General features: G+C 38.2%; 1 protein-coding gene across 1 annotated transcript; it reads right to left on the reverse strand.

Annotated features, from left to right (window-relative positions):
• Positions 1-395: 395 nt before the first annotated feature.
• LOC134750129 (cytochrome P450 4C1-like) lies at positions 396-14,642 on the reverse strand. The gene is made up of 11 exons (XM_063685240.1): positions 14,592-14,642; positions 7,480-7,637; positions 6,999-7,105; positions 6,348-6,438; positions 4,169-4,354; positions 4,007-4,082; positions 3,341-3,638; positions 2,999-3,067; positions 2,284-2,452; positions 1,196-1,378; positions 396-594 (listed from the first exon to the last, which is right to left on the reverse strand). Exons 2-11 carry the CDS (start codon positions 7,634-7,636, stop codon positions 431-433), a joined length of 1,500 nt encoding a protein of 499 aa, XP_063541310.1. The 5' UTR covers position 7,637; positions 14,592-14,642; the 3' UTR covers positions 396-430.
• Between the last annotated feature and the right edge of the window lie 724 nt (positions 14,643-15,366).

Here is a 15,366-nt window from a genome sequence, read left to right on the forward strand (position 1 = left end):
TGCAATTCGATGCCGTCTGTGCCATACTTAAATGGACCATTCAAGTGTAAGAAAAACCGCAGCTTTCATAACAACAATATATTTCTTGATCACAATATTCCGTTACAGTTCAACATCCAATCACCTCTCTTAACAATCGTCCACCCTTCACCTCTGCCCGTAACCGAATGCCCGTTAACCGTCATGCCAGTCGCATTTTTCTTTTCTTTAAAATACCTTCCATTTACAAATGTCAACAATCAATAACTTTACTTTTAAATTTACTAACTTATAGATTGACAATGGTTATTCAACTCTTTTTTCATTAAATCTTTTTCGAATAATTAGTAATTTTAAAGAATCTTACACAAGTTACATGTTTTCAAAACACGGATGGGGATTAATGGAATCAATTCGTCTTTTATCAAAATAATATTTTAATTGTTTCAAATTAGTTGATTCTAGGGTTCAAGAACACTGGATATCCGTTGACGGACTCGACTGATATGGCACACAGCAACTTGAGATCCGCGTAGGTCTCCGGGGAGGTAAGCCTGAACTCGCGCAGAACCCTGATGCAGATGGTCTTCACCAATTTGGTACCGAAGTGTCTTCCTGTCGAAAAATTGCAAGTGTTTTTTACCAGCGTAAAATATTCAATTTAGAGGGGTCCATTGAGGATCAGTCCGCCGGACGATATCGGCCTGTCAGTTAGAACAAAAAATTTGACTGTTCCGAACAACTGACAGACCGATATCGCCCGGCGGACTGATAGTCAGTGGACCCCTTAAAGCGTTAACCTCCGTACAACGTCACGTGCCTCATCGTTTAAAACGCTAATTAGGTTGTTTTAACAATCAGAGAAGCTCTGTGACGGGGCCCTCTGGCTTGCTTTAGCCGGCTGTCCAGAGTGGATGCGTAATAGCTGCATTTGCAAAGGAAGCAGTGGATTCATAAGTGGCGAGTTGGCTAATATATGTTTAAACACCGATGCAGTCTAGCTTTAGGCATGGCTAGTTCCCCACTGGGTTGGAAGGTCAGATGGCAGTAGCTTTCGTACCTAAAACTAGTGGCTCCGTAAATTTTTGTCAATGATTTCTACGCAAAAAACGCTAAGATGAAAAAGAAGCAGCGTACAAAGTCATTGTATGGGAAGCTACATTACAATTTTATATATACGTGACACAGCGAATGGATCAACCGGAGAAAAAATTACCTAAACAATTCATGGCGCCTAAGCTGAAGGGGATGTAGCAGCAGGGGTGGCGCGCCGCGGAGCGCTCAGGGCTGAACCGCTCCGGGTCGAATGCGTCCGGGTCCGGCCAGAAGTCCTCGTCGCGGTGCATGTGGAATATCAACACGGTCAGGGAACTGCCTGCCGGGAGCGTAACGCCGTCACCTGGAAATAAAATGGAAGTAGTGGTCTCATCGGCAGATCAGCGTTGGAAATCGACAGGGTCATGTGTCAGATGAAGCCGTTTCGTGCCACATTTTCTATTACCTAAATCTAAATAATGGTTTTATTTTTTTTCTTGTATAAGTACATAGCTATGTGTTTATAAATAAGTATTATATTATAGTGTAGTCTAAAAACAAGTATAACATGTGGCAGCTAAATATCCACGGTCACTTAATAGTTATTTACGATACAAGTGCGAAAAATAGGAAATTCGCAACGAGTGGCGAATTTTAAAACACGACCGAAGTGAGTGTTTTTAAATCGACACGAGTTGGTGTCACCCGTTGACCACGAACGCTGTAAAGAGTTCGAAACGTCGGGATGTATTATAAATTCAATATACGCGATATAATCCGTTTTCATAGTTTTATTTCATGAGTAACTATCGCGGTAACCGAAGACAATATTATTTAAATGTATTTTTTATGTACCTCCCTAAATTTAAGTATCTAATGCAGCTATAAAATTGGCTGCCATAATATTTTGCCAGAAAGCAGCTTTTGTAAGCTACTCTTTAAATTCCTCAAATTATTACCTAACGATTTTCTATGTAATGTGACAACCCAATATTCGATTCTTTTTGCAATAAGTACGCATCTTAGTATATTCCGTTGTGTATAGGTACATACCATAGACATAGTATATACAAGTAGTTATAGATAGACGCGCCACCGAGCGACCGGGGGTAAGAGAAAGAATATTGCCCACATGATGCCATAACCCGACCATGAAAAATGCCCGGTAGGTGATAAAGACAAAGCATGGCACTATTTTCTCTTTCCTCTTATAGGAATCGCAATAAGACTACCTTTCTCTATCAAAGAGTGTCAGGCTTTGATACATACTAATATCGATATCTTCCATAACGTTGCGCTGCACCATCGACGCGATAGGAAACAGCCGGACGACCTCCTTGAATACCATGTCCAAGTACGGCATGCGCTTGACATCCTCGTCGCTCACATGCCGATCCTCCCCGCCAAACACCTCCTTTATTTCTGCGTACAGTTTTTCCTATAAACCAAGTTATAATATTATGTCAAAGCGGACCCCAGGCTCCCATGAGCCGTGGCGAAATACCGGCATAACGCGAGGAAGATTTAAAAAAAAAAAACAATATTTGTGTTGTGAATTCAAATGAAGAGGCTAAATCAGAAACGACAAATGGTTTCATTAATTTTGATTTGAATTGTGGTGTAATTTATTTCGTTTATTTGTGTAGTGTAAAGAATAAAGAAAAGTATGAAATAAACGAAATTTCTATGTATTTATTAATTTTTCGTTACCGAGGCTTTTGTAGACAAGATATCAATAGCTAATAATTTATTTCTTGAGATTTCTACTTTTTACGAACTTGCCCTCTCGATAAACCGATATTTGCAGGTTTGTAGGTCAAACACCTATTTTGGTTAATCAAAGCATTTTTTTTTCTAGAAGTTATATAAATGAACAACCAAGACATAAAATTTAATTGAAGAAAAAGAAAAAATCAGGTTAACTGACGATTTTCCCTAACGACTTTCAAACCAGTAAAACCCCATTTTAAACACAAAATTTTACCTGGCATTCGGGGTGGTAGGCCATCATCAGTAGTAGGAAAGAAGCAATATTCGCTGATGTTTCTTGACTCTATAGGTAAAAAAATATTTCATTCGTTTTAGTATTGACTAAGCGTATTCAACAGTAAACAGTACAATTAGGTAATGATGGAATTTGTAAAATTGATTCCCAAAATTTTCAGTGCAACTGAGTGCCAGTTTCGAGTTTGGTAAAAAATTTAAACGCTTTTAAAAAAATAGGCGTTTTAAAATTTATAAAGATAACCCCGAGAAATGCTGCTTAACTATGATGTCTAAGTATTTTGTTTCAATATAAAAATACTTAATATAATAACACACTTACCGTTGTAAATATAGTAAATATTTGTTTTAACATATCATCATAATCGATTGGTTTTTCCAATATTAACCTATCTACGGTACTAAAAACTTCATGTTTATTTGACGCAATTTCGCTGTCGTCCAGTTCAATTAAGCTTGTATCATTTAGTTTTCCAAATCTATGTTTGACTACAGCGTCCGCCATATGTTTTGTTTTTTGTATGAACTTTTGATGTCTCGGGTAGTACTGTGAAAGCCAGTAGTAAGGCTCAATTTGTAAATACCATTTAGTCATTCTCATGAATGCTTCTGCGTACATTCTGAAATAGTATGAAATAGTAGTGTATTTTAAACATACGCATCTATAGTGGGCAATTCTAAAGACCTATCGGTTTCGGTTTGCATGTTTCTTAAATATTAGGAAGAAGATCAAAGTTTCAAACGCGAAATTTCATTAGTCAAAATCTGTATAAACAATTTATTGTTGTATGGGAATGACGGAATAGATTGATTAAGAGAAGGATGATGATAAATATACTACTAAAGCTGATGTTGATGGTATAAACTAGTTCACCTTATATCCAAGTTCTCATAGCATTATTAAAACGAATTAGATAACAACCAGGTATTGTGATTAAGATGGTAGAGAAAACGTATTGGTTAACAGACTAGATAAATTAATACTTACTGATGTGTTTCATTGACAATTTCCTGTAGATAGGGGAGGTTCAAAGTCTGTTCTCTGCTCAAGCCGAATAAAGTTTCTGAAATATTTCCATCACTTGAATTAATGACACATATAACATTTAAAACTTTCGTTATATAATAATTATAATTACATATTGCTTACGACAGACAGTGTAAGTGGTCGTCTTGACGACTTCTTCGTAAATATTAAATGATTTCCCAGCAGGTCGTGCCCTGAGTCTCTGCAGTAAGAAACCAGTTTCTTCATTGAATGAATAACTGTAGTTTTCTGTAGCTTTATTGCTATAATTCGGGCTTATTAGCTTTCTGCGCTTTCGCCATACTGGACCTAAATATAAAAACAACATTAAGACATAATATACATACTAATCATAATCATAATCATAATCATTTTATTGGTAAAGCTAATTTACATGTCAGTCTGGGTACAACTTAAAAAAATTACTGGAAATAAATAATCCTTACATAGTAAGCGCAATCACATTACATATCAGTTTAAACCAAAAAGATACAAGGTAATAATTTAATTATATAAATCTTACTTAATTATAAAAGTCAACACTTAATAGAAAGTAATCAAGTAATTTTTACAATTATAATTCCTTGGTCATTATGAACTCGTCATAATTGTAGAACGGGCGCTCAATAAGCCATCTTTTTAGGCGGTGCTTAAAGCTGCTTGCATTAGGAGCCGCAGTTATATTTTTTGGTAGGTGGTTATATACCTTGGGGCCCGTCACAAGAGTCAGTTTCGAGGACTTGGCTAGCCTGCGGTTGATAGAAACGAGCTTATCTGCATTTCGAGTATTGCGACCATGTACCATGCCATTTGTTTTATACGTGTTAATATTTTCACGCACATACACTGCTATTTGCATAATTACAATAGCAGGTAACGTAAGTATGCCTAACTCTTTAAACAGGTGTTTAGCTGGTGTATCAATTGGTACTCGTGCAAGGATTCTGATGGCACGTTTTTGTAGGCGAAAAACCCTTTCCCACTCGGCACAGCGACCCCAGAGTTCAGCCCCATATTGCAAGAGAGAGTGGACGGTAGCGAAGTAACACGTACGGGCAACCTCTGGAGTCACTGTCCTAGCTACTCGGCTTAGAGCGTAGCAGGCACTAGCTATTCTGTTGCACATCTTGTCGACGTGCCTATCCCATTTCAAACCCGAGTCAATTTCAAACCCTAGAAAGGTTGTGGTGGTGGTTTGGTCTAGCGATGTTCCATCAATCTGAACAGGGAGTGGTGTCATAGCACGGCCCGCTAAATTGAAATGAATGTAGTGAGTCTTTTTTAGGTTCAGTGCGAGGCCGTTTGTTTTGAACCACAGAGCAAGCTGCGCTGCAGTTTCGTTCAATGCCTGACGGACGCCATCTATGGTTGAAGCTGTTACAATAGCGGCAACATCATTAGCATACATAAGGACGTCCCCTGTTTTTATAGCGTCCGGCAGGTCATTTAGAAGCAGAGAGAATAGAAGGTTCGATACAGACGATCCCCGCGCAACGCCCATCTGTGCTCCCGATGGATCCGATCTCACCTTTCCTCCATCACCGACAACGACTTGCGATCTATTCTGAAGAAGGCTCCTAAATAGAGATAAGACAGAGCCCTGGATGCCGTAATACTGTAGCTTGCTCTCGAGCACAGCGTGGTCGGCGACATCAAACGCCTTTGAGAGATCGCAGCACAAGACGGCCACTTGCTTCTGATGCTCTCTGGCGGCCATTATGCGCCGAACCAGCTCGCGGGTCAGGGAGGTCGTGGATCTGCCCGCGCGGTACGCATACTGCCTATCTGATAAGCTACCGGTGGAGATTAAAAAGCTAGTAAGACGAGTACTTAGGCCATTTTCGAAGACTTTCGCTATTGCTGGTATGATTGAGACTGGTCTATATGCGTCTATATCTCCTTTGCTACCCTTTCCTTTAAAAATAGGGGCTACTTTGCTTATTTTTAATGGTACTATTGAATACATACATACAAACCTGGTGAAGGTCGCGGGAATTCGGTGGTTGCGAGCAGCACAGGATCGGTCGGAGTGGCGAGCCTTAGGGGAGGCCTATGTCCAGCAGTGGACGTCTATCGGCTGACATGATGATGATGATGATGATGATGATACATACTATTGACGTAGTAGTATCAACATAAATTTAAGTTTACCTTGAATATTAAAAACTACTTTATAAAAAAAATATACTATCGTTTTTAGACTATTTAGTATTCGCGGCGGACAATTTTTGAGTACATATAATTACATTTGCTTTGGTAAAAAACAATTAATTTACATTATTTTCGATAAAAATTTACTTACCTGATCCGCTGAGAATACCATAGCCTAGGAAATCTACCATGTATTTGTATTGCGGGCCCCTTTCATTTAATTTTCTGCTTTGAAGAAGAGTCTGTAATTTACCAAACACATTTTTTTAGATGATCAAATGAACTTCCCAATATGACATGTATAAATAAATATTTGAGGACAATCTTACGCAGATCGACCTAGCCCCAAACTAAGCAAAGCTTGTAATGTACCAACTATGGCTATGGGCGACGATATACATACTTAAATCACAGACCTGTCATAAAAAGATAAATACATACTTATATACCTACATAGAAAACACTCATGACTCAGGAACAAATATCTGTGCTCATCACACAAATAAATTATCGGGATTCGAACCCGGGACCATCGGCTTCATAGGCAGGGTCACTACCCACTAGGCCATACAGGTATGTACACAAGATTGATGTTTAAGAACTCTAAACAACTACTCGTGCCTTGTGCTCTTTAGAGTGTTAATGTTTCGTTTTAGGTTGCGATCGATGATATTAACGATATGCTAAGAATTTAATATTTTAATGAGGATAGGATTAAAAGTCGATGAATGAGAAGTGACTGCGATTTCTAATAGAAATGCAACGAATAACCGACCTAACACGAATCATAATTAGAACTTACTTTGACGTAATCAGGTTCCGAGATACAATAATTGAGATCAGGTCCTAGCCAGAATCTGAATGCACGGCCGTACTCCTTCTTGAGCTTTTCAAAAGTGATGAATATTCCTGTAAAAATAATTGTTTATCAAGACAGTAAGGTAGGATTTTAATGCGAGTGCTTACGAGTATTTAGAATTCCAAGTAAACGAAAAATTCAAAGGAGTCTTTAAACGTTGCGAGAAACGTAGCTGTCATCATGTTATTGGAGCAATGCACTAAGTGTCCCGTGCAAAGCATTCTACTTCGTGTATTAATTTATTTTAGCGTTTTTAGCCTAATTATATTTTTTTGAGCATTTTTTTTGATCCTTTGTTATTGAAAAATAAATTTCTATATGATACCTGCAAATCTTCAGAAACTTCGCGTTGGTACAGGACAACGGTAGATAATTTCGTGGAACGCACCTATTTATCTAGGAAGTGAATCGAATGATGATATACCTTCTGGGTTTCTAATTAACATCAGGGCGTTTCCGAGCACGGGTAGTGCTGGCGGGCCGGGCAGCTTGTCAGCCAGTGCCAGTAGCCGCCGGCGCTGCGCGCGCCATCTCGCCCACCACGCCAGCATCACACATGCCAAAGCTAATAGCATGAGCATCCTGCAACCAGACACCGAAAAATACCTTGAGGCTTTAGTAGACTACTACCGTGTTCAACCTTTTCGCTGCCACGTCAATGTAGTAATAAAGTGTCATCAACGCCATGTCAAAAAGTGCACGTCGACAACATTTACATATCAAGTCGTGGCGTGTGAGGCACGAATTATACTGACTTTATTTGTCAATGGCGGCGAAAAGGTAAATAAAAAAACGGTTTGGTCTTTATCAGCAGTTCCACTTCTTTAATGATGATTTCTAATGCCTGGGCCACATTAACGGGAGTGACGGGAAACGCCGTTGATTATCGCGCTAATCCCAGTGTGACCGTATGAAAAACGTCCATTATCGCGATAATCAACGGCATTTCCCGCTGCCCGTTGCGAGCAATATAAATACTATAATTAAGTCAGTGTAATGACTGTGAAGACGTTTAGAAAAATGTTTTCTAAATCGGCCCGCCGTCTTCGAGAATTCGGGGAATATCACTAAAGGGGCCCACTGACTATCAGTCCGCCGGACGATATCGGCCTGTCAGTTGTTCGGAACTGTTAAATTTTTGTTCTAACTGACAGGCCGATATCGTCCGGTGGACGGATAGTCAGTGGGCCCCTTTATAGCATAAAGTAAGATCCCAACGAAATGAAAACTTTCATTGCTGAAGTCGTTAAAAAAGATTCCAATGAATTGAATACCTCCTCTTTCAAGTCTTTAAGTCGATAAAAAAGTGTTTTTTATAAACATAATTTTAAGGAGGAAGGGACTTTATAACGGTTAACAAAAAAATTATTTAATTGATTTTAACTTAAAAAAAAATTATATAATAAAAATAAAGATCTGATTCCGATGTAGGTAGATGTAGGCACCCAAACAAATTAGTAGTCCTCATCTAATACAAGAGGAGTTACTTCTTAGTAGATATTTATTTCCAGGCAGAGTATTTAAGTGTTAAATATAGGTAGCTAGTAAAGGCTGTTTAGTTTATCAATACAAAGTTGCGCGACCTCATTATCAAGGCGCAACCTAAATGATAGGGTATATCTTAGTCGTAGAAAACTAAGTGTAACGCGATTTGCTTAAGCAATTTGTAGATTGTAGGCTTTTCCATCGGTTTGTCTGTCACATTTCGCAAGAAAGAACGGAAAAGATCATGCGCGCCAAGTGTCAATTTTCATCGAATTTTGTCGATTTTTATTTATTTTAAAAACGTTACCTTACGCTATGAAATTACTATTTAAGTTAAGATTGTCTTTTCTTCTTTTTTTGTTTATAGTATCACATAATAAATAACCGAGTAAAGTTTGATTAAAAGTCCGAGTTAGAGGTTACTCTGGGAATTAATTGTATCGAGCGAAGTGTCATAATTCGTGTATCAGAAGCTATGTTATTAAAGATATATATTATCTTATGAACTACATATATTTTTTCCACGTCTACGAATATCAACGCCTCTTAGAAAAACATGATCATATAAGGAGATTTTTCGGCTGCTGGCTCAGGGAACCGCCTTAAAGCCATCTTCAATAATAATGAGGTCACGAGAATACTGTGTCACTAGTACCTGAGTTATATGTAAGAAAGTTTATCATAGTAAAGCTTGAATATCATAGTAAATGTTTGTATAGTACCTACACTTTAAAGTTTATGAAAAACTATTTGGAGAGGAACTTTAATAATTAGTGCGTCTCTCTATAGAAAAGTCTATCACCGTTTCCCTTTTAAGGGTCCCCGGTAAGCTTCCCCGGTAGCCGGTAAGCCCGGTAAGCTTAAAACCATAAAAACGTAGTTACGCTCTCATTTTCATATTCATATCTCTTTATTGCTATCGCGTTCATTAGAGTACAGGTGTTACAATAAATACATTTAATTTTACATTTCTAGTAAATACTAATCAAAATACATAATTAAAATGAATATCATTAATCATATAAATTGAATCAAGAGTAATATAACATGTCAATAGAATAGAATATAATTGAATTAGCAGTGAAAAGTAATTAAGGAAATATTAAATTTCATAAAATAGACTCATTTAGATAATGCTTAACCATAAAGTAGCATTTTCATATTAATAATTCTTTGAATTGGTTTACAAATTTTTTCTCTACGTTTCCGTCGTTGATTTCGTTTGTCAACTTATTATACATTTTTATAGCCACGACAAAGGTAGCATTGTCGTAGCAAGTGTGTTGAAGGTAAGTCTTCCCTTTTAAAACGAGAAGCTAGTTTGCTCTGAAACTTTGTACTTACAATAGGAGAAGGTATATCTATGTCTGTAATTAGTTTATGTAGGTTCAGATACTACGTAGAGTCGGACTCGCGCACGAAGGGTTCCGTACCATTATCTATAAAAACGGCAAAATAATCACGTTTGTTGTATGAGAGCCCCCTTAAATATTTATTTTATTCTGTATTTTTAGTGTTTTTAGTAATTGGCCAAAGGTCAGAAGGTCTATTGCGCTTTCGTAGATTTGGAAAAGGCTTATGACAGAGTGGTGAGGAATGAACTTTGGTCGGTACTGTCGGTGTATGGATTGAGCGGCCGTCTCATTCAGGCACTGAAATCGCTCTATGAGGATTCCAGTGCTTGTGTGAGAGTAAACGGGTCGTACACTGAGTGGTTTAGCATCGAAAAGGGTGTTAGGCAGAGGGATGTGTAGCGTCACCGTGGCTGTTTAATCTGTTCATGGACAGTAGTTTGCATGATTTGAGAAACGATGAATGTGGGCTGAGAATGAGTGGGTTACCCGTCAAATGTCTTCTTTACGCTGATGACCTGGTATTGCTAGCGTCATCGGGTGAAGAGTTGCAGGAGATGGTAACTAGAATGCATGGATCTTTTGAAAGGAAAGGAATTAAAATAAATGTAAGTAAGACGAAAGTTATGGTATTTGAAAAGGAACAATATATGACAACTGTGAAATTTTGATTGGTCAAGAAAGAGTGGAACAAGTGAAAGAGTTTGTGTATCTGGGAACATTATTCACTAGGGACGGTAAGCATGATAAAGATATTGAAAGGAGAGTGAGTGCTGGAAATCGCGTGAATGGGGCACTTAACGCTTTTATGAGCAGCCAGAAGGTGTCGCAAAAGGCACGGTCGGCTGTGCATAGAGGGGTGCTGGTGCCTACACTTATGTATGGTAGCGAAAGTTGGGTATGGCAGAAGAGGCATCAGAGCCAAGTGAATGCAGTGGAAATGAGAGCGTTGAGAAGTGTGTGTGGTGTGAGATTACAAGATAGAATTAGGAACAGTGTGATAAGGGAAAAGTGTGGACTGAGCGAAGATGTAGTGACAAAAATTGAGAAAGGTATGTTGAGATGGTTTGAACACGTGGAAAGAATGAGTGAAAGAAGGCTAACAAAGAGAGTGTATAAGGGAGAGGTAGAAACGGGAGTTGGAAGGGGCAGACCTCGGCGGACTTTCTCTGATCAAATCGGGGAAATCCTGAAAGGCCAGGTCAAGACCACCCTAAACCGGCGAGCGTGTATGAGGAATGTTATGAAAGTGAAGGAAGCGAAAGAGATATGTCAGGATCGTAGCAAGTGGAAATCCGTGGTCTCTGCCTACCCCTCCGGGAAATAGGCGTGATTATATGTATGTATGTATGTATGTAAGCTATGTATGTATGTATGTATGTTTTTAGTATTTGTTGTCATAGCGGCAACATAAATACATCGTCTGTGAAAATTTCAACTGTCTAACTATCACGGTTAATGAGATACAGCCTGGTGACAGACGGACAGACAGACAGAAGGACGGACAGCGGAGTCTTAGTATAGTATGAATCTTCTCATCACGTGGCACGTGCTCAGACACAATGGCCGACCACTCACGTAAAAGAAACAATGGCTTTTGTTTAACAGATTAGGGGCGTAAAAATCATTTGAGAAGATTCATACTATATAATAGGGTCCCGTTTTACCGGAACCCTAAAAATACTTTTTACGGTTCCGTACCTCAAAAAGAAAAAAACGGGACCCTTATAGGATCACTCGTGCGTCTGTCTGTCTGTCTGTCCGTCTGTAACAGCCTATTTTCTCTAAAACTACTGGACCAATTAAGTTGAAATTTGGTACACATATGTAAGTTTGTGACCCAAAGATGGACATGTAACGTAAACAAATTAATTTTAAACACGGGGCCACTTTCGGGGGGTAAATGAGAAAATTGAAAAATAAAGTTTGTCAAACTACATACAAACGAAACAACATTGACGATGTTTGTGTTACATATCACATGAAAGAGCTCATTGTGAGAATTTCAAATATATTTTTTAAATAATTTTAGGACAAACAGTTTAGAAGTTATTCAAGAAAATAGGCAAAAAATTACCATTCCCCCCCCCTTTATCTCCGAAACTACTGGGCCAAAATTTTTGAAAAAAAATACACAAAATAGTCTTTACCTATAGATCACCGGAAAACCCATTTGAAATGTGCAGTCAAGCGTGAGTCTGACTTAATTACTTAGTTTTTGATCCGACCCCTACGAGTTTTTAAAGATATTTCGCATAAAAATTAAATTGTTTAAATTGTGTAATGTACGGAACCCTTGGAACGCGAGTCCGACTCGCACTTGGCCGATTTTTCATACAAAACTTATTTTTGCTCTATTTCGTTTGTTTTATAAACTGGAGCTATATAAACTAATTACAGACCTAGATATACCTCATGTCATTGTATGTGCAAAGTTACATCCAACCCGTAGTATTAAAATGAGAACGAAACTCCGCTTGTATGGGAAGGTGAAATTCGGCCGAGCTGGCCGGGGACTTTTAAAGAGAGGTTATCTACCTCATTTAATATATTTTTCTATTCGATAGACACAATACATCAATCTTCGACCTGCGTAGACATATGTAGACATGCAATGCGATACTACTTCAGTAAGTAAATGGTTGTTATTCAAGGTCAGTTTGAATGGATTGTATAAAAATCGGCCAAGTGCGAGTCGGACTTGCGCTCGAAGGGTTCCGTACCATTACGCAAAAAAACGGCAAGAAAATCACGTTTGTTGTATGGGGGCCCCACTTAAATATTTATTTTATTCTGTTTTTAGTATTGGTTGTTATAGCGGCAACAGAAATACATCATCTGTGAAAATTTCAACTCTCTAGCTATCACGGTTCATGAGATACAGCCTGGTGACAGACGGACAGACAGGCAGACAGCGGAGTCTTAGTAATAGGGTCCCGTATTTACCCTTTGGTTACGGAACCCTAATAAAAACAGGGTGTTTCGTACAAATGAGGCTGTGACGGATTATCTGAAACTGTACGAGACGCGGGATTTTGTTTTAGGAGATATCAGACCAAGATCTGTTATATGTTTACCAACTTTCTCATTTTGCCTACCCATGGTACGATAGTCGTGTTACGTGGCGCTCGTGCAAAATTGTAATTACACAATGGCTTCGAAACCTAAATCTCGATCTAATCCATATAAAAGTTATTGTTCTGTTTACGTATGTCTGAATAAACGGAAGAACAAGGAAGCAGAAATAACATTTTTTTAAATTCCGGACGATATTGAAAGGTAAGTCGTACTATCTCCGGATAAAAAAATTATGTTTACAGAATCAGCGTTTGTAATTCCTACATATTTATCTTAAAAATAATAAATCATCAGGTTCTGGTACAAAAACTTGTCAAGTGACAACCCCGTGCCAACTCTCACAGCTCGGTCATAAAACTGCGGCGCGCAAAGAAGATTCACGGTTCGTGCGCGGTTATAAGTTTCAATTTTGCTTGCAGGCTGCGAGTAAAGGTATAATTTTATACCTAAATCTGACTTTTGTTGAGTGAATTTTCTGTACGGTAGAACTATTAGTTATTCTGTGGTCTAGCTATCACGGTTCATGAGATACAGCCTGGTGACAGACGGACAGACAGACAGACGCACGGACAGCGGAAGTATTTCGTGTATTTTTTAAAAACTTTAGACCCAGTAGTTTCGGAGATAAAAGGGGGGAATGGTAATTTTTTGTCTATTTTCTTGAATAGGTAACTTCTAAACTATTTATTTTAAAATTACAAGCGAAATATATTTGAGATTCTTATAATAAGGCCTTTCATTTGATATGTAATATGTAACACGATATAGTTTGAAAACTTTATTTTTTAATTTTCTCATATACCCCCCAAAAGTGGCCCCCATGTTTAAAATTAATTTGTTTACGTTACATGTCCGTCTAAAGGTTACAAATTTACATATGTGTACCAAATTTAAACTTAATTGGTCCAGTAGCTTTGGAGAAAATGGGCTGTGACAGACGGACAGACAGACAGACAGAGACGCCCGAGTGATCCTATAAGGTTTTTTCCTTTTGAGGTACGGAACTCTAAAAAAACCGGGCAAGTGCGAGTCGGACTCGCCCAACGAGGGTTCAGTACTTTTTAGTATTTGTTGTTATAGCGGCAACAGAAACAGAAATACATCATCTGTGAATATTTCAACTGTCTAGCTATCGCGGTTTATGAGATACAGCCTGGTGACAGACAGACGGACAGACGGATATACGGACCCACTGCCTGTCTGTCTGTCTGTTACCTTTTCATGCTTCAACCACTGAACCGATTTAGTTGAAATTGGTATAGAGACAGTTCGAGTCCCGGGGAAGGACATAGGGTAGTTTTTATCCCAGAAATCATCCTTTAAGGGAGTGAAAAGGGGGGTGGAAGTTTGTATGGGAAATCGAATAAAAAGCAGATTGGATAAAAAATAAGCTTCCCAAATTACTAACTCCACGCAGACGAAGTCGCGGGCACAAGATAGTTGTGCAATAAATTGAAACTGATTTTCCATTGCGACACATAAAATAATTTTAAAACGTTTAAAAAACACTATAAATTATGGACATAAATCAAAACAAAACCTTATTAACTGTAACTCAATAATATTATGACAACTGACGTAAATATCTACAATCTTTTTTTGAAGTAAGTGGAAAAATTACCTTCTATTATTGAGCACTGTGCACTTGACATAAACTATGCACACAACTAACCTCTGGTCAGTTCACTGATATTGTGATGCATCTAAATCGACTACCTAGAATTTAAAATATGTAGAAATTATCGTAACTCGTAGTAATGGAGCTCGGGGCTCAGGGTAATTTAAATCAGCAAAATCCTAACAACTTATTGTCTTTAAAGCACATTTCCTTTCTACTGTTTCTACGTTTCCTTTTATGAAGACCTGTCTTTTTGAAAAATTGTATGCTACAAAAGACAAAGTACCTAACTGTGAATCTCATTCCTTTGAGTCCGGCCAAGATTCCAATATACCTAAAAGCTATTGCTTTGATCTCTTGTTTCCTTGTGGCTATAATGTCTACTAATTTCTAAAATCGTAGCGTAATGTTATTAATTCTAATGATGAAATGTGGCACCGGCCCTTAAATGAGACACGTTCGGGACTTTTCTCATAGTTTCATTCCTTTTTTCCGATGAACAGCTGCCAGATGCCTGGATCCAGTAATAGGCATAGCAAAATACCTCCAAGTTGCTCTTAACTTCTTCAACCAAAAACGTCACTTTGACACTGACAGATCAGTATCGTATCGATGTGACTTCTTATAAGCATTGTTCAAATCGGGCCGTATCGTATGGCTGTTATTTCTCCGTTACACGTTCTCCGATCTGAAAGGAAATACCATGCGTGTTCTATTCAATGTCTGACTGGTTTAAGCCCAATGGTTTTCTAAGTAACCCAAGTATTTATTATACTTA

Source organism: Cydia strobilella, chromosome 19, assembly GCF_947568885.1.
Source record: "Cydia strobilella chromosome 19, ilCydStro3.1, whole genome shotgun sequence".
Taxonomy (NCBI): Eukaryota; Metazoa; Arthropoda; class Insecta; order Lepidoptera; family Tortricidae; genus Cydia; species Cydia strobilella.